This window comes from Sylvia atricapilla, chromosome 15, assembly GCF_009819655.1.
Source record: "Sylvia atricapilla isolate bSylAtr1 chromosome 15, bSylAtr1.pri, whole genome shotgun sequence".
Lineage (NCBI taxonomy): Eukaryota > Metazoa > Chordata > Aves > Passeriformes > Sylviidae > Sylvia > Sylvia atricapilla.
Genome location: NC_089154.1, coordinates 10,069,855 through 10,091,505, shown reverse-complemented (window position 1 = coordinate 10,091,505; position 21,651 = coordinate 10,069,855). Strand labels below are relative to the sequence as shown.

Sequence of the window (21,651 nt, the reverse complement as noted above, 5' to 3'; positions counted from 1 at the left end):
TTTGGGGGCCAGCACTGCAAGGCCTCAGGGCTGAGCTTCAAGCCAGAGCTTCTGAAACCAAACAGCCCCTGAGGTTCTGGGGAGAGAGAAGAGCCCCAGCTATGCTGGAGCCGAGGTGCATTGCCAGCAAAGGAGCCTGGCACCTGAGAGCTTGCAGCACCTCACCAGTGGGCACCTCACAGAGGGAGCTCTGGTACAGCTCCTGAGACACCTCCACTGTGGCCAGGAGAGAAATCAGCCCTTCCACCCTGCTCCAGGAGGGGAGACTCTGGGCAGCCTCTGGGATGGGGCAGGAGACTCCAAACCTTGACACCACCCCCAGAACCACCCCATCCCCAGCTCTGTGGATCTCCCAGGACATCAAAATTGTAGAGGGTAAAATCCTCCTGGCACTGCAGGAGAGACGAGCAGTGGAGGTGGCCAGGACACTGGGATACCAGGGATGGGTGGCTGCTCCAGTAGCTGTGAGGGTGACATGGACCCAGGCAGGTCACTGCAGCCAAAGCAGCCTTTAGGAGGCTTCAGTGCATTTTCCATAAGGATCTGTGAAAGATTGTCATCACAGTCACCCCATGCACCTGTGCCATCCATGCAGGTCCCTGGGGAGCCCAACCTCTCTGCAAAGAGCTCTCCAGTAACTGACCCAGCTCTGCTGCATGCACCTCCTGGAAGTTTGTTGCAGCTGGGAGCCCTCAGCAGTAGTTTTCAGGAAGCAGATGGTGGTGATCATCTCCTGCAGCATGTCTGTGACCTGAGGAACATGGGTTTGACTGCTGGTACCAGGTCCCCACAGGTATGGGGGACATGGAAAGAAGGGAAGCTAAGAAGTAGGTGGAGAAGACCAGGGCTTGGGAATGTTATTCAGGACCCACAACTGGTCAGCCTATAGTAGTGCCCATGGAGTTCCCCTAAACTGAAGTGAAAGATGTGCAAACGGGACAAATGTCCCAACTTCAGCTTCGTCACGCTGGCAAAACGCTGTTACCTTTTCCCTTTGCTCTGTGGTTGTGCTCAAAGCCAAGGTCACAACATGGAAGGTAGGACTGGCCTGGGGCTGCCCAGTCTCACAAGGGATGAAGTGCTGAAATTGCTGCAGGTCAGCCCCATGCTGCCTGTGGAGAAGACAGAAGGGCACAAGGGCACCACAACACATTCCTGTGCTCCAAGGTGTGAATGAGGCAGGTATTTCTGATGTTATGTACAGCATTTCTCACTCAGAGTCTAAACTTGAACTTGGTGCTGTGGCAATGTCTCCCATTAGATTGTGCCTTGACACGGGGACAGCCTGCCTGTCCTGCTGTCACCTGCAGCTTGGCCACTCGCTCTGACACAGGGAGGAGAGAAGAGGAGCCTGCAGGGCACATGGCTGTTCCTGCCTGGGAGGTGCGAGCTGTGTGCTCCAGCCCAGAGTGACCCCAGGCAGAGCTGCCAGGGCAGGGTGGGACCCAGCACACCCGAATCTCAGAGCAAATATCTCTGGAGCCCTAAGGGCAGGTGAGAAGTGACTGAAACCACCTGTGGCTGTGTTAGAATACTGCTCTTTTAATTAATCCCTGCAGTGCAGCTAAGACCACTGGAGCCAGAAAGGTGCCTGCGTGGTTCCAGAGGCTCTCTGGTCCTGGGACAGGCAGAATCCGTGTCACCATGTGGGGCAGGACATTGGCCAGAGCTGGGACACCTGCTAGGGAAGGCAACATGTGCAAGACAGGGAAGAGACGGCTCCAGGGAGACCTCAGAGCCCCTTCCAGTAGCTGAAGGGGCTCCAAAAGAGCTAGAAAAGGACTTGGGGCAAGGGCATGGAGTGACAGAACAAGGGGAATGGCTTCGAACTTCAAGAGGGGAATTAGGGTTAGCTGTATGGAAGAAACTCTCCCCTGTGAGGGTGGGGAGGCCCTGGCACAGGGTGCCCAGAGCAGCTGTGGCTGCCCCTGGATCCCCGGCAGTGTCCAAGGCCAGGCTGGATGAGGCTTGGAGCAGCCTGGGACGGTGGGATCTGTCCCTGCCCATGGCAGGGAGCGGATCGCGAAGGGCTTTAAGCTCCCCCCCAGCCTAACCCGTGCTGCGGCTCCCGGAGCCGGTGTCTCCCGGGAGCTCCCGGCGGAGCAGGCCCGGCCCGGCCCCCGGCTGCCCCGGCACGGCCCAGGCCCGGCCCAGGCCCGCCCCGCCGCCGCCCCGCCCAGGCCGGCCCGCCCCGCCGCCGCCAGGTGCCGGAGCCGCCGCCGGGAGCCGGTAGGTGCCTGTGGGCGCTGGGGACCGGGGGCGGGCCCCGGGGGGCCGGGGGCTGCGGCGGGAAGGCGGCCCGGGCCCCTCAGCCCCGGACAGGCCGCGGCGCCTTCCCGGCAGCGGGCCCGGCTGGGTATACCGCAGGGACACACTGGGAGCCGGGTGGGACGCCGGCCGTGGGGACACTGAGAACCGGAGAGGGGACACCGAGGAGCTCGGGAGGACGCTCGGCACCGGGGAGACACTGAGCGCGGACGGGGACATAGGCAGGAGAAGAGCAGCGCTACGCTCTTGGATGGAAAAGGGATGGAAATGAACCCCTGGTTAACTCCGTGAGGAGGAACCAGGCCGAGGGAAGGGCTCGGTGCTCGGCCGTGGCCGGAGCGGTCGCTGCGGGGCCGGGGACACACGGCTGGATGGGGACACGGGCCGGGAGACGAGCGGGAGGCAGCCCTGGCCTCGGACGGGCCTTTAACGCTGACAGAGTGTCGCAGGGCACTGCCGGAATCTTACAAAGCCTCAAGCTCTGTGCCCTCGGCAGTGCCGGGAAAGGGTCGGGGCGGGAGGCCCGGGGTGAAATTTAATCGGGTGGAAAGCGAGGTCGTGTACTTGGGAGAGGACTTCCCGGTGTAAGGCGAGCGCTGCTGCCCGGCCGAGGGCATGGGCCGGCGGGGAGGACGGCGGGGCTGCGGGGGGCACAGCTGAGAGAGAGCAGATGTGATCCAGAGAGGAGCAGATGTGATCCAGAGAGGAGCAAATGTCATCCAGACAGATCCCGGGAGAGCAGGGGAGCAGGCCTAAGAACGAATGTGTGTTGTTTCCAGTTATCCCTGCTCGGGAGAGACTAGCTCGCCCAGTGATCAGGGAGGATGAGCCCATTTTAGAGGAGCCGAAAGAAGCTGAGATGTCTTGACAAGCAGAAGGAAATGCTGATGGGTGAGGATGACATTGGCACATTGGCAGTGAGAAATGAGGAGGGCTCCTCCAGTTAATGCACAGCAACCAACACCAAGGAATAAACATTCTTGTGGGGTTTTTAACCATTAAAATGGTGAGATCTGGTTTCTCCCTCCCAAGGGGACTGGAAAGGCAAAGCATAGCAGCTGTAAGGCAGTGTTTGGTTGCCTTAGGAAAAGCACAGAGGGTGGTGGTTGCTGCTAAACAGAGGGGTAAGGTTGGGATCCTGGGGGGAGCTCCAGGGCTGTGTAGAGGAGTGGGAACATGCAGGCTGGGATGGACACTACCATGCTAGTGTCCTCTGGGTCCTCCACGTGAGCCATGCTCAAGGTTAAACTTCTCCTGGTCTCTGCAAGTGTAGGTTTGTGCCCCTTGACCCAAGGAAAAGCTGCTCTCAGGTGGTCTCCTTGCACCAGTGAGAACTGGGGAGGGGACTGGCAGTTGTCACATTCTAGACTGAGCCTAAAATATCAGGTGGCAGAGATGAGGTCAGGCACAATGATTTTAAGTAGATTTTAAGTAGAATGATTTTAAGTAGAAATGTTTTAAATTATAATTCTAGTGAGTTAGGGCTGTATGTAGAACTCTCTGAGAAACTTATGCACAACAGCCTCCTGTTTGTTCCCTTCACCCAAAGTACTTAAAATGGGGCTTTAATTTCAGCAGGGGCCCTGCTGATTTCAGAGTGTGACCAGAGTAGGCAGCAGGGAAAACTACAGTGAGTATTACGTAGACATAGTGTGGTGTATAACCACAGTATGTCATTCGTTCATTCATGTTCAGCATCTAAACAAACTTGCGTGGAAAGCACAGGCTGAAAAGTGAAAACTTCCCTCTCCCAAAGGCTTCTCTGTCTCAGTGTTGTGGTGACATCTGTGTGCCCCAGGAAATCCCCGGAAGCGTTTAGTGATGTTCCTGCTCTGCTCTCCTTAGGTGTTACGTGAGGAGTTAATTCCAGCTTGGAGGCAGGCAGGCAGGGACTTCATGTCTGTAACAGGGGCAGGGGGATGGAGCAGCGTCCCCAGATGTCCCCCAGCAAGGCCAAGTGGAGCAAACGTGGTCAGTCCTGCCCAGCTGCTCTTGCAGGGCTGGTGGAGCTGCGGTGGCCGTGTGTGCTCAGGGTGACTCAGGCTGCTGCTGGGAATGGGGATGTGGATGTGTGTGTTCCTACCGAGTACCAGAACATCCTGCCACAGGTGTGACAGGGACACTAACAGTGAGGGAGCTTCTCTGATTTCACAACCCTTCCTAACATAAGATGGAAGACTGTGCTGAGCTTCTTGTGTTCCCTCAACAGGTCTTGCAGCTCAAATTCGGTTCTGAAGCTCACTTCCTTGTGTTCCTGTTCTGCTCTGTCTCAGCTGTAGTTATGAAGGGAGGGAGAATGTGTCTCTCAGCACCTGGTGTTGGTTTATGAGCATGTTTTTGAACAGATCAGCTCTTTCTGTGTGTGGGAAGCCACAATGGGCACTGCTCTCCTTCTGGATGAAGCACAGGTGGCAAACACGTCCTGGAAGCACAGCTAAGGTGCTCCTGTAGCTGAGGGATGTTCAGGCAGGGGCCAGCCTAAAGCCTGTCCACAACTTCTGTATGTTTTGGGGGGAGTTTGGGTCCTTGTCACAGTGTTGGCACCTGCAGAAGTGTTGCCATTGCCAGTCTTACTCACTAACACAGCCAAAGAAGGGATGAAAGTAATTTTATTATGCAAAAGAATATTTTTCCCCTTTCTGATGTGAATTTAGCAGATCAATGCATGTATTTAAAGGATGTTGTTGATCTTCCAGTATGAGGATGAGTGGTTTTGGAAGAAAAACGCAAACTTGTTAGTATCTACTCTGATCCAAGACTTGTTTTCTGCTTGTGGGTAAAGAGAAGTATGAAATTCAGTGTTCTATGTCTGTTTGTGGTACATAGTAAAGCCCTACACTTGATTTCTTATGATTGCTTAAATCAGGAGAGAATACCCTGGATTGAAAGAAACTAGATTTTTTAAATAGTGGGTTTTGTGGGGTCTGCAGTGGGACTGGTGCTTCACTCTTGTATTAGCAGGGCTCTGTACCATGCAACAGCTTTCCAGGAAAGGCTGGTGGCTGCCATGTGAGCCAGAGACGCAATAAATAACATTTGAATAATATGGAGATTAAAATAATGACAAAGGCAGCAGGACTGAATATATCTGAGCTTCTAGACAGATGTGCCAACTACTCAGAAGGTGTCCTCCCAGAGTGGGCCCTGCAAAACTGAACACAGGGTGGGCAGGAGAGTCAGGAAACAATAAATAGATGCTGATGTGCCTGGTGGCTCTTAGCAGCACTCAGTGATGTCTTAAAATGACTTGAATTGTGCACTACTCCTCCCTTTTCCCTGATACAAGAACGGCAATGGTTTGTAGTGGGAACTTTAGTTCTGGAAGACACTGGAGGTTTTGCTTCCAGGACCTGATTTTGCAGTTCTTATGTGGCAAAGGACTCCAGCCTAGAGCAAATCAACTCTCCTGAAGGTTTCAGAGCAGGGCACCTGAGCACACAAATGTGCAAACACAGAGGTCTGTGCACACTTTTCCTTCAAAAAACACATGATGAGCAACTTCTGCCTTGGGATGTGATGTTCACCTTGTTGTTTTCCTGCTGTTCCCAAACAGCCCTGAGTGTCCATCTCACAGCTGGAGAGAAGCAGTGCCACTTTCATGAGCAGTGTCAGATGTTTACATGCTCTGCACAGCAGCTCTCCTCCTCTGATCAAACGGAATGCATTTGGAACAGCTGCCATAGGAAGCCACGATCCATTTTCTCACCCCAGTAAAGTCTCTGAGGCAGGGAGAGCTCAGATTTTATTTCCGGCCTGAAACGCTCAGGGAGACTCTTGGCTGCTGTTACAGTTTTGCTTTGGGCCCATTCTGAGCTGCCTTGTGGCTGCAGTTTTAAATTTGTGTGTTTGTGGTGGTGAGAAACAGCTGTTTGAGAGCAGCCCTGTTCTGGTCATCGATCTGGGTGGAGGATGGAGGCAGGAGCAAAGTGCTTCATGCTGCACATCTCCATGTGAGGCACTTCAGTGCAGCTGGCTTTAATCTGGGCTCTCTTAGCAAGCCTGCATTTAGGGTAAGAAAAGAAAATAAATAGCCCCAAAAGGTGGCAATGTGATTAACATCTTGGGAACTGTGCAGAGCAGCTGCTGGCAGTGCATGTTTGACTTTGTACCACTTGGCACGATGGAACCTGAGATCATCAGAGAATGAAGAGCTGAGCTGGGGCTTTTTGAGAAAATTAAGTAATATATTTCATTGTTACTGTGGTTAATAAGGTTACTGTGCATTGCTATCCTTTGCCTGCTTTCTAAATAAGAAAATGCAATATTACCTAGTTCTCCTATAGATTTTAGGATAAAGCATTTGTGCTGAGATGAGGGGTCCCACTACCCCAAACTCTCCTGTGAATGTTCCTGAACCTTCTTTGGTACTCGGTCTCTGCATTTAGGAAGAAAACCTTCCCTACCTTGCCCTGACAGCCTGGCTCCCTATGAACAGTTTTGGAAGATGTTTTTGGAAGAAGTATTCTTCTTTAAGCTGAATACTTTTACATTTACTGTTCCATCCTGCATTCTGTTCTACAATCCTAAATTCCATCCATGTACATCAGCCCATGCTGTAGCTGTATTTCATCTTTATTTGCTCCTTGCATTGCATGGTTGCAGAGAAAAGGAATTTTACTCACAATCTGAACCATGAGAGCCTGTTTGCTTTGGGACAGTTTCCTTGAGCTGTCATTCTGGAGTTGATGTCAAGGTTGGGTGTACATATGAAGGGCTTGTGCTTTTCCCAGCCATTCCCAGAGCTGGGAGAAGGTGGGCAGTTACACCTGAGCACAGGTGATTTGTCACAGTATGGGGACAGCAGGCATTCCCCACAGGCAGCAGCTCTGAGGGGCTTCCCAATTCCTCCCTTTGCAACTTCCATCTGACAGTACCTCACAGGGCAAAATAAAATCAATTAAAAGGTGGTTTTTCCAGATATGTTTAGAAGCATAGTTGTTTGATTGAAAAGATAGACAGCCCCCCTTTCCCTGATTTGTGAGGGATCATCAAGAAATTGTATGAAAAATAAGCCCCTCATTGCTCAGAAATCTCTTTCGACCAGGGCCCCACAGCTGGAGAGCAGGTGTAATCTCTCAGATGATGGGTGAGTGAACAAGATTACCGTCCTGGGGAGAATTATTGTACAATTGATTTCATTTAGGTCACAGAACAAAGGTTGTCATGTGGGAAGACTTTTGCTGGGGGCCAGACAGGCAGTGCTGAGGCTGGATGTGAGCTGGGAGCACTTGGCTTTGGCTCATCTGTTCAATCTGTTCACAGAGTTGTGGGAAGCCCATCCAAGTCATGTTTTACCTCGTGCCCTTCCTCTGTGGGGAAGGGAAATGGCTCCTCACCCTCTGCTAATAGCATCCCTGAGATGGGCGTGTTTCTCCAAAGGGAAAGCACTTGCCCAGCCTGTAAAGCTTGGGGATATTTGGATGTTAATGCTGGAGAGGAACAAAAATGAGGGTACAAACTGGGAGTGGTTTGTGTCCTGGCAGCTGAGCTTGGCCAACGGGGGGTTGTAGCCAGAGGCTGGTGCTGGGAAGCACCAGCAACTTTTCCTGGTACAGCAATTTGCTTCCCAAAACAGGGAGGGTCAGCTGCATTTTATGGCAGTACCATTTGTTTGCAGGGCTTTTGAAAATAAAGATTGGCTAATACGTTCTGGATTGACTTGTTCATATCTGCAAGACCCAGAACAGCTGCTGTCCCATGGTTTTTCTCCTTCCCTTTTGGATTGGTTTGTTGTGGGTTGTTTCTTTTTTCTCCAAATGGCCATGACTCAGCCCTTCCCTGCCGCTCTCTTGAGTTTCCTGGTTTCTGAATAGGCTATTCTTGGGACAGCAATTCCTGACAGATAGAAACAAGGGGAGTGTTGTGTTGTTTTCTCCTCTATTTCTTCTGTGGCCTGTGTAAATGCTCTGCTTCCCTCTGATTTTTGCCTTTTTCCCACATTACTGAATCGTCCTAAATTGCTGGATGTCATCTGGGGCATGTTTTTGCCCTTGTAGCAAAGGAGCCCTCTCAGACACCATCCAGGCTTGCACAGCAGCAGCTTTTCTTTCCCAGCAGGATGGTGGTGGCCATCCTGAGCATGCAGTGTTACACTGCTCCAGCTCTGTCTATTGTAAAGCTTAAATCTGCTTTGTTGTAGCCCCTCTGACCCCATGGAGCTGTGCTTGGCTCTCCAGTGATCTCCTGGGCAAGGGGGAGATGGATCCAGGTGAGGATCAGCGTGTGGTGCCATGTCCATGGAGGATCAGGGGGCTCACCTGGCTGTGGGTACACACTGTCTTTGTGTGTACTGTCACAAGTAAAGGGGAAACACCACCCAGAATTTAAAAACAATGAAAAAACCTCCTTTCTGATGACTTATTTATTGTCCCCCTGCAGATGGCAGAGGCTGGGAAGCTGAAGGATGCTCCCTCTGAAGCACTTAATGCTGCAGTTACCCAGCCTTTTTAAACAAAAAGCTTTTGGGTTTGTTCTGAAGTTTATTCCTCTGTAGTGTGGGCTGGGGAAAGTCACCTACTGTGGCAGGGAGCAGGGAGCACCCCCAGACCCCCAGATGTGCTGGCTGCTTCTCTTGATGTGAATGAGTTGTCTAATACTAAACCTTTGCTGGGTTTTAGTTTTATTAAGAGCCTCGCTCTTTCTGTCAAGACACAGTTGTATGTGAGGGGGAAATAGCCTAAGCTGTTGTATATTTTGCCTTGAAAATACAGTTAGCTTTTTGAAAAAGCAGAGGGACTCTATGTTTTCTCAAAGCCTGTAGTTACCAAGAGAAATTTCTCAGGCTAGAGGGCTCAAAACACAGGGGCAGTGTTCTTCCTTAGCATCCCTCCACGTTTTTGGATATGCTGTATTGTTGTTAAGCCAACCAAGAGAAAAGCTGCTCTGTGTGAGGAGGCTTTGAGAACATTCACTGCCAGATTAAATTAGCCTTTCTGAGAATAAATTAGTCGTCGTGATGCAGGCAGCCCCACTCTCTCCAGCTGTAAAATCTGCATGTGCTGGTACCCGCAGCAGATAAATGATGTGTTCAGGGCTGTGCTGTTAAGAGGAGATTACATTTCTGGCTGGGGATGAATGAAAAGCAGCCTGTTAGATTTTATTGATTTTTTTTTTTCTCCAAATGAGAAGCAGGGCACCCTTTTAAAGGAGGGAAAGGAAGGAACTCGTGGGATTCGGTGCAGCTCCATTTTGGGAGGAAATCATGGACTAGAGTCCTGCTGCAGTGACTCCAACTTGGGATGCTTTTCAGGTCCTCAGGGGTCTCAGTCACCCAGCTCATGGCAGAAGGGGAGCTGGATCCGTGTGTCGGAGGGGAGGATAAAGCCTGGGATATGGAGTAGAGGAGTGCAGTGAGCATGGGATTTTGGCTGCTGCCCACTCCTCTGGGCTTGTGTTTTTAGCTGAGCGCTGGATAAAAAGCTGCTGCTGGTGTGTGCATGCTGCCCTTTTCACAGAGGGATCTTTAATTTGTCTCGTAATCGACTTAATGCCTTTTATTCTGCTTTGTGCTATATCAGGGGGTGCTTGCAGGAGGCTGGGCCTGTGCTGAAGCCTCAGCTTGTCCTTCCCACCTGCACTGCTGGGACCACTCAGCTCCTCCAAAATCTTCACGTGGTCTTTGAGCCAGCAGGGACTAGACACCCTTTCTACTGCTGTTAAATATCACCTCTTTCCCTGGGCTTGTTGCAGGTCTTCCACAGGGATGTCATCTGGAGCATATTTGTGTTTTGGGAACGGAGGTTTCTCCCGGAGTTTGTGGCTGTCACAGGGGGTGTAATTTAGCCTTCCAGACTCTCCTTGCCATGATTCAGGATGGTTGAGCGTGGTGGGAGCTCAGTGTGGAGCTGCCTGCTGGGCTTTTCTGATGTGAGAGAAAGCAGTTCCCAGCCGGTTTAGTGTTGTAACTGTGGCAGCTGCTCTGTCTTCCTCAGGCTCAGGAGAGGATTTGAGCAGCTGAGCTGTTCACCTGCCCTGAGGGCATCCTGCTATTATGGGCTTGAATCTTCCCTGTCCCATCCTCCCCTGTGGAAGCAGTGACCTGGCCTCGGGTCTGTTCCAAACCCTCTGACCACTGATGCTTTTCGTGGAGCAGCAAAGCAGTGAGGTGTTGCTGTGACAGAGAAAGGGTTTGGAAGTGCCAGGGACCAAAGAGCAGGGACCTGGGGAGAGGTGTTCTGTGTGTTGGGGCTGCTTGGAGTCCAGCTCTGTCCTAGATTTTCAGTAGGAGCTTTGGGGAAGGAGTTATGAAGGAATTGGCAGGAATTGGTGCTGCAAATTGAAGCCACAGTCATGCTTGAGTGAAACTGACTTTAGTGGACCTGCAAATCGATGTGGACTAGCCAAGTCTCGTGGGAACTGGAGGAGGAATTGGGGATGGCAGGAGCTCTGTGTAACTTGGGGGTGCCCAGCACTGGGCACACTCAGTGGCTGTTGATTGATCCAAGGGTTTTCCCCTCTGGGACATTGTCATCCATCTTTGAGCAGCCCAGATCAGTTTGGCTTGGGAGCAGGGCAGTGCCAGGTCCCCTCCTGCTGTCCAAGTGCCATGGGACAATCCAGCCGCATGCTGGTGGCCGTGGACAACTCCAAGAGAGGTCCCAGTCTGGAACTGGGAAGTTCTGAGGAAGCAAGAAAGTGAATGTAGTAACATGAATGGCCTCAGCATGGAAATGTTCCTACAGTGCACATCCTGGGATGTGTGTGGGTCCTCCTTGCTGGCAGTGGGACTCAGGAGAGCTCTCAGACCTTACACACAAGGTCCTGCAGAGCCCCAAACCACAGTCCTTTGCAAAGAGTGAGCCTTGGCTTTACATAAAATTGAGTGACACAGAACACTTCACACTAGTCCTCCAAAAAAGTGCAAGGTGACATTGTACCAGTTAAATGTGAATGTCAGCAGCTTCTCTGGCACCAAGGCAAGGGGACCTGTGAGCCTGGGAAATGCTGGAGACTGGAGCCGGTCCTACAGCAAGCTGGTGCTCTCCTTGGGTAAGGAAACATCAGTGCTGTGGCATATGTTTTGTACAGCACTTGAAAATGGATCTGGAATCACCACCAATGTATTCAAAATTATTTCATTGTGTTACAAAATCTGCAAGGGAATTCTGAATATGCTCTTGGGCTCTGATTAATTCTGAAACTGAAATGCAAAAGTGCTGATCATCTCTTATTCTAATTTCCTCCTCCCTTGGAGCTCACTGTGTCATTTAATGGACGTCACACATGTACTCCATTTGATTCAGCAGTGATGTAGCTGTGTTATTTGACTTTCTCTCAAAAAATTCTATACAAGGAGGGAGAAATGAAAGAGTGAGTGCTTAAAGAAATAAAATTAATTTAATTTGGTGTTGGAAAGAGAATTGATAAAACCCTGAGTTTTGCTGTGAGACATAGTGGGTACTCATTGTATATTCACCTTCTCTGTGCTGCTGTCCCCCAAATGGGAGGCAGCAGTTCCTGACAGCAGGAGATGCTTTTTTGTGGAGGTAACTGAAGAGCAGTACTTGGTGACTGGGAATGACCTGGGATGCTCCATGGAGAACTTCCAGGCTGCCCAGTCTCAAAAACCATGAGTGCTGGGAGTGGGAGGGACTGGCCATTCTGTGTTTGATCTCTTCCTCATCCTTAACTCATCCTTAAGCCTCTGTTCCGGGCTGCCATCAGAGGTGAGCTCAGATTTGTGACTGTGCTTAATAGCTGTGGAGCTTCTCCCAACCTCCTGAGGCTTCTGCTTGCTGTTAAGCTTCTTGAGCTGGGGTTATTTTTGTTTGCTTGTTTAAATGAGCAGCTATTCTTGTGGTACAGTTGTGTTTGATGCTACATTAAAACACAGTGTTGGAGTAGATGTTGGGTTTAGTTGCTTGAGATTCTGCCAGGTTGTGTTATCACCATTATTAACAGATATCAAGGGAATGATGTAATGCAGGATGTGTCCTCTCAGGGGGAAAATTAAGTAGATACAGAGGACTGGAGGCAACAGCTGCTGCTATCAGTGGATGCTTTCCCATGGATGTTATCAAGTGTTGTGACCTCTCCTCCCTTTCAGCCCCTCCTGGCTCCTGGATGTCACCGTGAGCTCTGCCAGCACGTGATGCTGTCCACAGCCGTGTGCCACATCTTGGGAGCCAACAGTAGAGAGAATGAGCTCCCTCAGTTCATTCTTTTCATTTTGGCTGGTTTTTCTTTAAATATTCAGGTTGAGCAGGTTCTGGCAAGGCTGTTTCTGCAGCCCCAGCGTGAAGAGCCAAGAGCGCTTGGTCAGCCCATCCGGAGGAGAATAGCACTGGAGAGAATCCCAGAGGCAGCAGCAGGTCCTGCAGGAGCTCCTCCCGCATGTAACCCTTTGTGGGTGTTGCAGATAAAGCCTCCTTGTCTCAGTCAGGGAGGATTTTGTGTCTGGTTTTCCTGATATCCATGCAGAGGAGCTGCTGGAAGTGGTAATTTGAATCTCTGGCCAAGGACAGCTGCGCTGGGGCTGCGCTGTGGAGATTATCTGATTGTGCTTTGGATTTAATGCCCTGAGAAATCTTGCTTTGGATACAGCACCTGGCTGCCAGTGAGGATCCTGCTCTGAGGTGATCTGTCTGCTGGCTGATGGTGGCACAGAGAAGGTCAAATGATATGTCCAAGATCCCCAGGTAAACAACTATAATGGGGAAGCTCCTCCAGAGATTCACATACTGGAGAGCAGAGCAGGGAGCTTTGGCTGTCTGACATACCTGGTTCGAATGATGAAAAACCTTCTTCTCCAGCATTCCTTGTTTTTAAAGGAGAGTTGCTGGCCTGCCTTGCCAGCTGAGCTTTCTGTGCCCACACTGAAGGAGCAGCCTGACCCTCCTGGAAGAAGCAGTTTTCTGCAGCTGAAATCTTAGTGCAGAAGTGTGGAAGAAATCTGCTGTTCTGGGAGCAGCCTGGCTGTTCCTGAACAGTGCATTTATTCTCCCTGGCAGTGACTTGGGCTTGAGGAAACACAGCTGAGTAGCTCAGAAAAAGAACAGACCTTTCCTTCAGTCCTTCACTTGGGTTTCTGTTTCCATCGGTGCCTTGCAGAGCGTTGCAGGCATGCGCCCTCTTGCTGCCTTGTCCAAGACCAGGATGAGGAGTTGAGGAGGTGCTGCCAAGGTTAACAGCGAGTAAAAGGAGCGGGTACATGGTCAAGAATTGCCAGCACATCCTTCTCTCTGAAGGAGGCTGAAGCACTCTGTGCTGTTTATTCCTCCCCTCCTGGTTCCGGGGAGGTGGTGTGCAGGCTGGGGGCAGCAAATGCGCATGGGAAGAGGCAAAGCTGAGGGGGAGCTTGGGCTCGTTTGCAGGGAAAAGATCTTTTTGTTGTTCTGCATAAAAACCAGGCAGAAATAACCACTGATGCTGCTTGTTCAGCAGAGATTTCTGCTGTCTTTCCTTCGGAGGTAAGAGCTGTCCGGTGGGATTGCGCGTGGTGGGAGCTGAGGCACATCCCTGCAAACTGTGTGAGCAGGAGAGGGCACGGCCCTGCGAGCCCCGGGCACAGCACAGGGAGAGGGCAGCATCCCTGAGAGCTCCAGGCACAGCTGTGACACAGGGGACACGCAGCTCCAGGCTGCCTTTGGAGGTGCTGTTCAGAGATGCCAGTGCGGAGGAGGGCGATTGGGATTGGGATTGGGATTGCCACAGTCAGGGTATGGCTCTGTCCTCCTCGGTTGTCCCTCCTTGCTGCCTCTAAAACTCCTTTTGAAGAGTAACAGACTTTGGCTCAAATGAGATTTTGCCAGCATCTGATTGGCCTTTTGTGCCCATACCCTTCCTAGTCTCAGTATTTCCCAGTTTCTGGAGCATGTAGCCTGTGGCACACAGGTACCTTTCCTGGAGCCAGGAAGACTGGGATGGTGTTGGCCACAATGCTGTTTCTGTTTCTAAAGGAAGGGTGCTGGGCTCAGTCTTCAGGATTCTTGGCTTTTGAAGCTGTATTTCCAAAAGCCTGGAAGCTGGAATGTGCATCTCTTTGATGTGTGGTGAAGCTGAAAGTGCTTGTATATTTTCTCTTATTTATTTGTTGAATTTTAGTGTGCGTTTTCATTTTTTCAAATATCGGAAGGTTTTTTGTTTTTTAATTGAGAAGAGCTCTAAAAATGAGCAGCAGCAGCTTTTGAAGTGTCAACGTCACTGAACGTGGTTGAGTATGAACAAATGCTGCTGCTTCCTGTCTCAGTGGCTGGAGCCACTGCTCCCATGGAGGAAACAAAGCTGAATTGCTGTGCATCTCAGTTATAAGTGCAGCAGGAGCAAGGACGGCCCAGGCTGTTTCAGCCTGTGGGATGGATCTCAGTGGTGCTGTGAGGCTGACTCAGAGCTGCTGGGGCCAGTGCTGCACCATCAGGGCTCACACACGAGTTGGAACCTGCCAGCATCTGCTCTGCCCTTGCCAGGTTTGTCTCACCCGTGGAGATTTCATCCGGGAGGAAGCAGCTTGAAGCACAAACAGCTGCTGCCAGGGAAGAATGGCATTAGCAGACCAAATCTGAATTATCTGTGTCTGTCCTCTCCGTGGCATTATCTATTTTATGGTGTTAGGACCTGTTCTGGTGGCCCTGGAATGATATTCCCTGGGCCCACTGCACACCAGTTGTTTTTGGTGAGTGGTGCCCACCTTATCTGTTTGGAAAGCAGGTGGGATGTGCAGACCTTTTCTTTTGCCATGCTTGAATCCCAAACTGTTTCTGAAGTGATGTAACAGGGAAATACAGACAGCATGGGACTCTGGACCCTGACACTTCAGCTCTTCTCATCATTGCTGGAAGTTGCTTTGTATCAGTTTGAACATGTCAGTAGGGGGAATCAGGGGCTCTGGGGTATTGATCAGTGCCCTCTGGACAAGGGCCTGGAATGACAGGACAAGGGGAAATGGCTTCACCCTGATGGAGGGCAGGGTTAGGTTGGAAACTGGGGAGAAATTCTTCCCTATGAGGGTGGGGAGGCCCTGGCACAGGGTGCCCAGAGAAGCTGTGGCTGCCCCTGGATCCCTGGCAGTGTCCAAGGCCAGGCTGGATGGGGCTTGGAGCAGCCTGGGATGGTGGAAGGTGTCCCTGCCCATGGCAGGGGGTGTTGTAATGAGATGGGCTTTAAGGTCCTTTCAAACCAAACCATTCTAGGATTGTACAATCCCTCATTAACTGGATTGGGAGCTGCTGAGCCCAGGAAGGAGGCGGATTAGAAAGCATTGTGTTTCAGGCAGGGCTGAGTGCTGCCCACGGCACTTTGGCTGTGCTCGCTGTGTGAGAAGCCTCAGACAGACTCTTGGGGCTGAGTTACACCTCTGATCTGAACAGGGGACCTAGAAATCTTGCCATCTTTGCCCCCAAAAGCTGCCTGGAATGAGATCAGGGAGCACAGAGCCAGGGGAGGACACACGGATTGAGGCCATAGCCAAGGTGGGCCAAGCCCTTTCTGCTTGGAGGCTGTGATGGAGCTGTGCTGTCCTGGTTGTGTCTGTCACACTACTGCACCCCAGCAGGTTAAATAATAGGAATCTTTTCTTTTTCATTTTCTTTAGCAAATACAATTCCCTGGGGGCATGAGGGGTCCTTTGCCTGTCTTCTGTGTTTAACTGAAGGAGTGCTTGTGATAATTCTGCTTCCATAGTGGATTTATCCTCTGTAGTTAGTTTGCAGAGGAAACCAGTAAAAGCTGTTCTTCCAGTTGAGAAGAGCTCATCTGCATTTGTAGCTGGAAATAGCATCTCCTCTCTCCATCCTTCTATGATAACCAGCTCCTTTTGAGTCTTAGGATCTTGCAGTGTATCCTTGCTCCAAAGGACTTACACAAGACATTGGTGATTCCATCAGATCTTGAACTTAAACCTGGTAGTTTTGGAATACTGCAGGACTGTCAGTGCCAGGGTGGTGAGGGATGCTCTGGGGCAGCTCCTGCCCAGTGCCAAGGGGAAGCCAAGTGCCCTTTGGTTTCCCACGGAGCTCTCTGTCAGGAATGGGCTGGGTTTTGTGCTGCTCGCATTAAGATGAAAGAAAGCACAGGAGAGAAACAGCTTCTAAGAAACTTAAAAGCAACAGGCTTTCTTTTCCTCCTGGGAAGGGCACACAGCCAACATTTTGCTCTTCACAGATCTCTTTTAATAAGCAGAATATTGCATTAGGAACAACTGAGCCTGCCAAGTAGGAGCAGAGTGGCCCTGCATCCCACAGCTTCCTTCATCCCGTGCACGCGTGGCCCTGGGCCCCTGGGGCTGCCAGCCCCTCCTGGGCAGGGTGGCAGCAGTCATGGCTGGCTCACCCTGGGGCTGTTCCTTCATCTGATGGGTGTTGGTGGAGAGGCTGGTGGAGGACTCCTCCTCTCCTGCATTTCCTTGCCAGCTGCTTTGATAGGGGGACTGAGGCTGGGGAGTGTTGAAAGATTATTATGGGAAAGCAGCATCTGAGCAGGAACGGGGGGAGAGCTGTTATGTTAGCAAAGCTGTGGGCACAGTTGGCATATGAGGGCAAGGAAAGCTCCCTGGCAGGCTGGTGTCCCCAGGTAAGGACTCTGGGATGCTCCAGTTGGGCTAGGTTCATCCAGAACCCCTGCAGGCATGGAGACAGGAAGGTCTGAGGCTCCTGGATGTGCAGGGTTGGGTACTTTGGAAAGAATAAATCCTCCTTTTCTTCACATCCCCACTGAGCTAAAAGGAGCACGGCCCAGTTTGTGGCTTTGTAGGTCACTGAAGGAGAAGGCAGGCTCTGCTGTGTGCCTGGAAATGCTCTGTGCCATGGCAACTCTGCTTCCCTGGGCTCTTAAGGAAGAAAGTGGAGTGAGAAGCAGGAGGAAGATGACCCCCAGCTGCCCTGGTGTTACTCTTTGAAACTGTGTGGCTGCAACACCACTTCAGACCTTGGGGGAGGAATTCTAGTCAGGAAATACAGACATCCTGGAGACCCTGTGTCTGTCAGGAATCTGCTCAGCTCCTGGGGGGATCAGTGTGCTCCTCTGTGAGCAGCAACAGGTGCTGGTGCTCCTCCAGGGACTGATTCCATTTCCTGCTACCTTGCAGGAGGCTGCTCGGTGGCAGGGAGTGTGAACTAGGAAAAAAGGAGTGGAATAAAGCAGAGCCATGCAGGTGAGGGAGGGATGGGTCTTCCTGCCTTGCTTGCCAAGTCCGTGGCTCCGCTTGACCCGGCAGCTACAGGTGAAGGTGGTTGAGCCCCACGGGCACCTCTGTGGGCACACCTGCAATGCAGGGCTGGGGCAGCACTGGCTGCCTGGCCTTGTGCCTGTGCAGGCTGTGGCGTGCTGGGGAGGTTGGCGTGCTCTGGGCTGGCTGCCCAGCACGTGGCACTGGTGCCAGCAAATGGGACAAGCTGGGTCACATTTGCTCCTGGCCCATTGGGGTGAAGGATGGAGCTCCCAGCACTGCTCCCTGGGCTCGGACAGCAATGTCACCCTGTCCCATGCCTGATGGCAGCTGTCCCAAGCACTGAGTGAGCAGCCTCTCACTTGTATTTCCCAATTTAGTCACATCCTACCAGCTATAACTGGGCCAGTGGAAATGGGGAAGTCAGGTTTCTCGATGTCGTGGTACTTCCTTGGATCTCAGAGAGTGTCAGTGGGGCTTTGCCACGTGCCAAGGACACAGAGCCTCATGCCTGCCATTGAGGGGGCACATGGGGAGGCTCCTGCCCAGGGGAGAGAAGGGGTTTGGTATGGCAGCCAAGACAGTGCTGCAGCTGTGACTGCACTCCACCTCTGTCATTCACTTGCTGTCTCCTTTTACACAGATCACTGGAAGAAGCTTCCTTCCAACCCGTGCTGCTCACAGGAGCTGCCTCTCTCAGCTGTCAAGGCCTCTGAGCTGTTGCTGCGGGGAAGAGGACAGGTAAATTCTACCCCATCCTAAATAACAGCTCCGGCTGTTCAATATGGTCTTACCTTAACTCACTGGATCTATGCAGAGATTTATTTAGACATGCTCTGTGGGTTTGCACCCTCTGTGCTGGAGTTTGAGCCTCAGGCTGAGGGCGGGGGTCCTGCCATCCCTCAGGGCACAGCTTTGTGTCAATGAGGGTGGAGGTGGGGGGCTGTGGGCAGCTCCTCCCCACCTTTGGTACCCCAACGATGCAGCCAAGGCTCTTGGCACAGCACGTTGCAGCCCAGCACTGCCCTGGAGTGTGGCCGTGCAGTCCAGTGCTGCCCTGATGAGCTGCTGTGCACCGGGTGGGCTTCACAGGGAAGCCCCACGGAGGTGACAGGAAGATTTTACACCTTGGAGTTGCTGCCTGGGCAGAGCCTGTCCAGCTTTGGGGCCATACACCTGGTTCTGCTCTGGAAGGGAAGCTGAGGCTGGTGCAGTGGTGACACCAGCCCTGGCCTCCTCCATTACCTGTCACCTTTGTCCCCAAGCACCATGCCAGCGCTGTGTGCCTGTGGCACCAAGGGCTGGTGTCACCTAAAGGCTTCTGTCCCTGCAGGGCCGCCTGGAGCCATGTCCAATGACCCACCCCCACCCTACCCGGGGGGCCCCTCGGCGCCGCTGATAGAAGAGAAGCACGGCCCACCCTCTGCACCAGGTACTGGGGGTGTCCCAGCTGCTCAGGAGGGACACTGCCAAACAGACAGGACTCATGGAAGTGTGGGCTCCCTGGGACTGGCCTGGCTGTGGCCTCTTCTCCTCAGCCTGGGGAGGGTGGTGCAATGCCTGGCTTCATCTGTCCCCTTGTCACCCTTGGGGGAGGCAGGAGGGGTCCTAGGGACAAGAGCAGGAAGCATTCCCAGCTGAAAGCCTGGAACTGCTCCCTGCTGTGGGGCGAATTTGGGTTTCTTGTGGCTGAGAAGATGCAGCTTAAGGGGGTGCCCCCCATCTCTTGCCACCTCTTGTCTCCCTTCCCTGTCCGGGTTGATACCCTGAGCACACAGCCCATCTTCCCCTCAGTTCTTCTGCCTCCTTAGCTGCTGACTCTCTTTCCTTTCAGAGGGTGTCACCCCAGTGGTGGGACAGCCCCAGGGGGTTCCCATCCCCCCTCCTGAGTTTGGACCCCCCCCATATGAGCCACCCTCGCAGCCGGGGTTCGTGCCCCCCCACATGCCCACGGATGGCTCTGGGCCCTATGTGCCACCAGGTGAGTCCTGCAAGGCCTTGGGGGACAGGGGCTGGGCACTGGCACAAGCACATGTGTCCTGGTGCCCTGGGGAGTGGAGGAGACTCAAGAGGGGGTTGGAGCTGCCATCTGGAGCTTGCAGTGAGGTTCCTTGGGATGGGCTGTGGGGCACAGTGCCTGTAGCAGGGCTGGCCCCAAGTTTGTACTCCAAGGGTGGTGTTGGAGCAGGGTGGAGGACTCCCCACTAAGGATCTGGCCTCTCCTGCCATGTCTGAAGGCGCTCACTTGGTTGTGTTTCTCATTCACAGCAGGATACTACCCACCCCCAGGCCCTCACCCTCCCATGGGCTACTACCCTGCCCCAGGCCCCTACCCCTCTCCTGGTGGCCACACGGCCACAGTGCTCGTCCCACCGGGAGCCGCCACCACAGTCACAGTGCTGCAGGGAGAGATCTTCCAGGGTGCCCCCGTGCAGACCGTGTGTCCTCACTGCCAGCAAGCCATCACCACCAAGATCTCCTACGAGATTGGGCTCATGAGCTTTCTTCTTGGCTTCTTCTGCTGCTTCGTGGGGTAGGTGCTGCAAGCAGAGCTGGGGCCTCGGGTGCTCAGCGTGGTCCTGGGTAGCCCCAGTGCTGGGGGCCTTGGCTGAGCTGTTGGGCATGGTGGGGACCTTGGCACAGAGGTGGCACTGGAGCAGCAGAGAGGTTCTTGGGGTGACAACCCCTACAATTACACACATCTCTTGCCCATAGCCCAGAGTGAACCCCATGCCCAGGGGCTGCCCCAGCTCAGCTTCTCTGCCTCTCCCTGTGCTCCAGGTGTGATCTCTGCTGCTGCCTGATCCCCTGCCTGTTCGATGACTTCAAGGACGTGACACACACGTGTCCCAACTGCAAGGCCTACATCTACACGTACAAGCGCATGTGCTAACGGCGCCCCGGGAGGCCCTGGAATGCACCGGCCCCGCCCCGCTCCGTCCGTCCCCGTGTGCATCGCTCCTCGCTTCCCCCGCCGGCCGCGTGTATGTGTTATCCCGGCTCCCTCCCGCAGAGCTGCCACCACCTGCCCCCAGCTCTGCTCCTCACTGGGAATACTTGGATTGGTGACACTGGTGCACAGGGGAGGTAGGCCAAGGCCCGAGACAGTCTGTGGGGGCTGCCCTGCAGTGCACAGGAGTGGGGGGCATCATGCTGCACCCCATTGCGCTCTAGGGTGTGAGTGAGGCCCCTCTCACCTGGAGCAACCCTGGGAAGAGCAGCAGCTGCTGGAGGTGCCCACCCCATTCCCACAATTGCAGGGGTTGCCTGGCTGCAAGGATGTGCTGGGATGGGAGCCCAGGAGGGGACCTAAGCAGCCCACAGTGCCCTCATGGGATGCAGCACAGCCTTTGTGGCACTTTCAGAAAGGGGCTCAGTGACAAGGAGACAGGGCAGTGCCACACACCAGGTTTCCGTGTGGTTCAGAGCCCCTTTCCGAGGGGAGGCAGAGCTGCCTCTGAGCACGGAGAGGGGCCCGGCAGCAGCACCGCACCCTTATCAGCACCTCCGTCCTGCCCAGTGGCCACTCCAGCTGCATGCGCCTCCTCCCAGCCCCACCGCGGCTCTGGGGGCAGGGACAGCCCCAAGCAGCCCTCGCGCCCACGGCGACCTGAGAGCCAATACCACACCCGGCATGTCCTGGCTGCCCGGCACGTAGAGTAGAGGAGTTTGTTACCAGCCGCAGCTCCGGAGCCGTCCTGGGCCCAGCGGGGGCTGTAGGGTCCTCCTTGCATGTGGTGTAGGGGGTATTTTTAGCTCACTCATGTGCAGCAGAAGGAAGAGGCGAGCAGGCAGCGACAGGAGCTGCCAGCAGAACTCCCACAGCAGGGACAGGAGAACCTGGGAGCCAAGTTCAGCCTCTCGGGGCAGCTCCTCCCTCCCCGGCCCCTGCAGCTCCCAGAGCAAAGTGGGGGTCTCTCAGCACACAGGTCTGCAAACACAGCCTGGCCTGCACAGGCAGCTGCTGTTTGCTCAGGGGTGGAACTGTGGCACTAGTCAGTTTTTATGTAAATAAATAACAGACCCTGAACTGGTGTGTATCTTCCCTTCTCTCCTGCTCTAAATTCACAGCTTATCTTCCTGCAAGGGAGCTGAGGATGAGGGTGGGGTACAGCAGTACCAAGCACAGGAAGAAGAGCAGCAGCTTCCTTACCTACCAGGAAGCCCCTCAACACAGAAAAGCCCTGAGCCCTGACAGCACCTGGCTGTCTTCTGAGCAGGGCAATGAGCTCTCCCCACATGTAAACCCCAGGGGAAACAGCAGGGACAGTGGGATGCTAGGG

General features: G+C 53.3%; 1 protein-coding gene across 2 annotated transcripts; it reads left to right on the top strand.

Annotated features, from left to right (window-relative positions):
* The first annotated feature begins 2,193 nt into the window (after positions 1 to 2,193).
* On the top strand, positions 2,194 to 21,398 carry CDIP1 (cell death inducing p53 target 1). 2 transcript variants are annotated; one of them, XM_066330133.1, is made up of 6 exons: positions 2,194 to 2,229; positions 18,012 to 18,109; positions 18,702 to 18,800; positions 19,203 to 19,349; positions 19,640 to 19,901; positions 20,150 to 21,398. In XM_066330133.1, exons 3-6 carry the CDS (start codon positions 18,716 to 18,718, stop codon positions 20,259 to 20,261), a joined length of 606 nt encoding a protein of 201 aa, XP_066186230.1. In that variant the 5' UTR covers positions 2,194 to 2,229; positions 18,012 to 18,109; positions 18,702 to 18,715; the 3' UTR covers positions 20,262 to 21,398. The 2 variants fall into 2 exon arrangements, with proteins under 2 accessions (XP_066186230.1, XP_066186229.1); XM_066330132.1 differs by having other exon boundaries at positions 19,637 to 19,901.
* Positions 21,399 to 21,651: the final 253 nt, after the last annotated feature.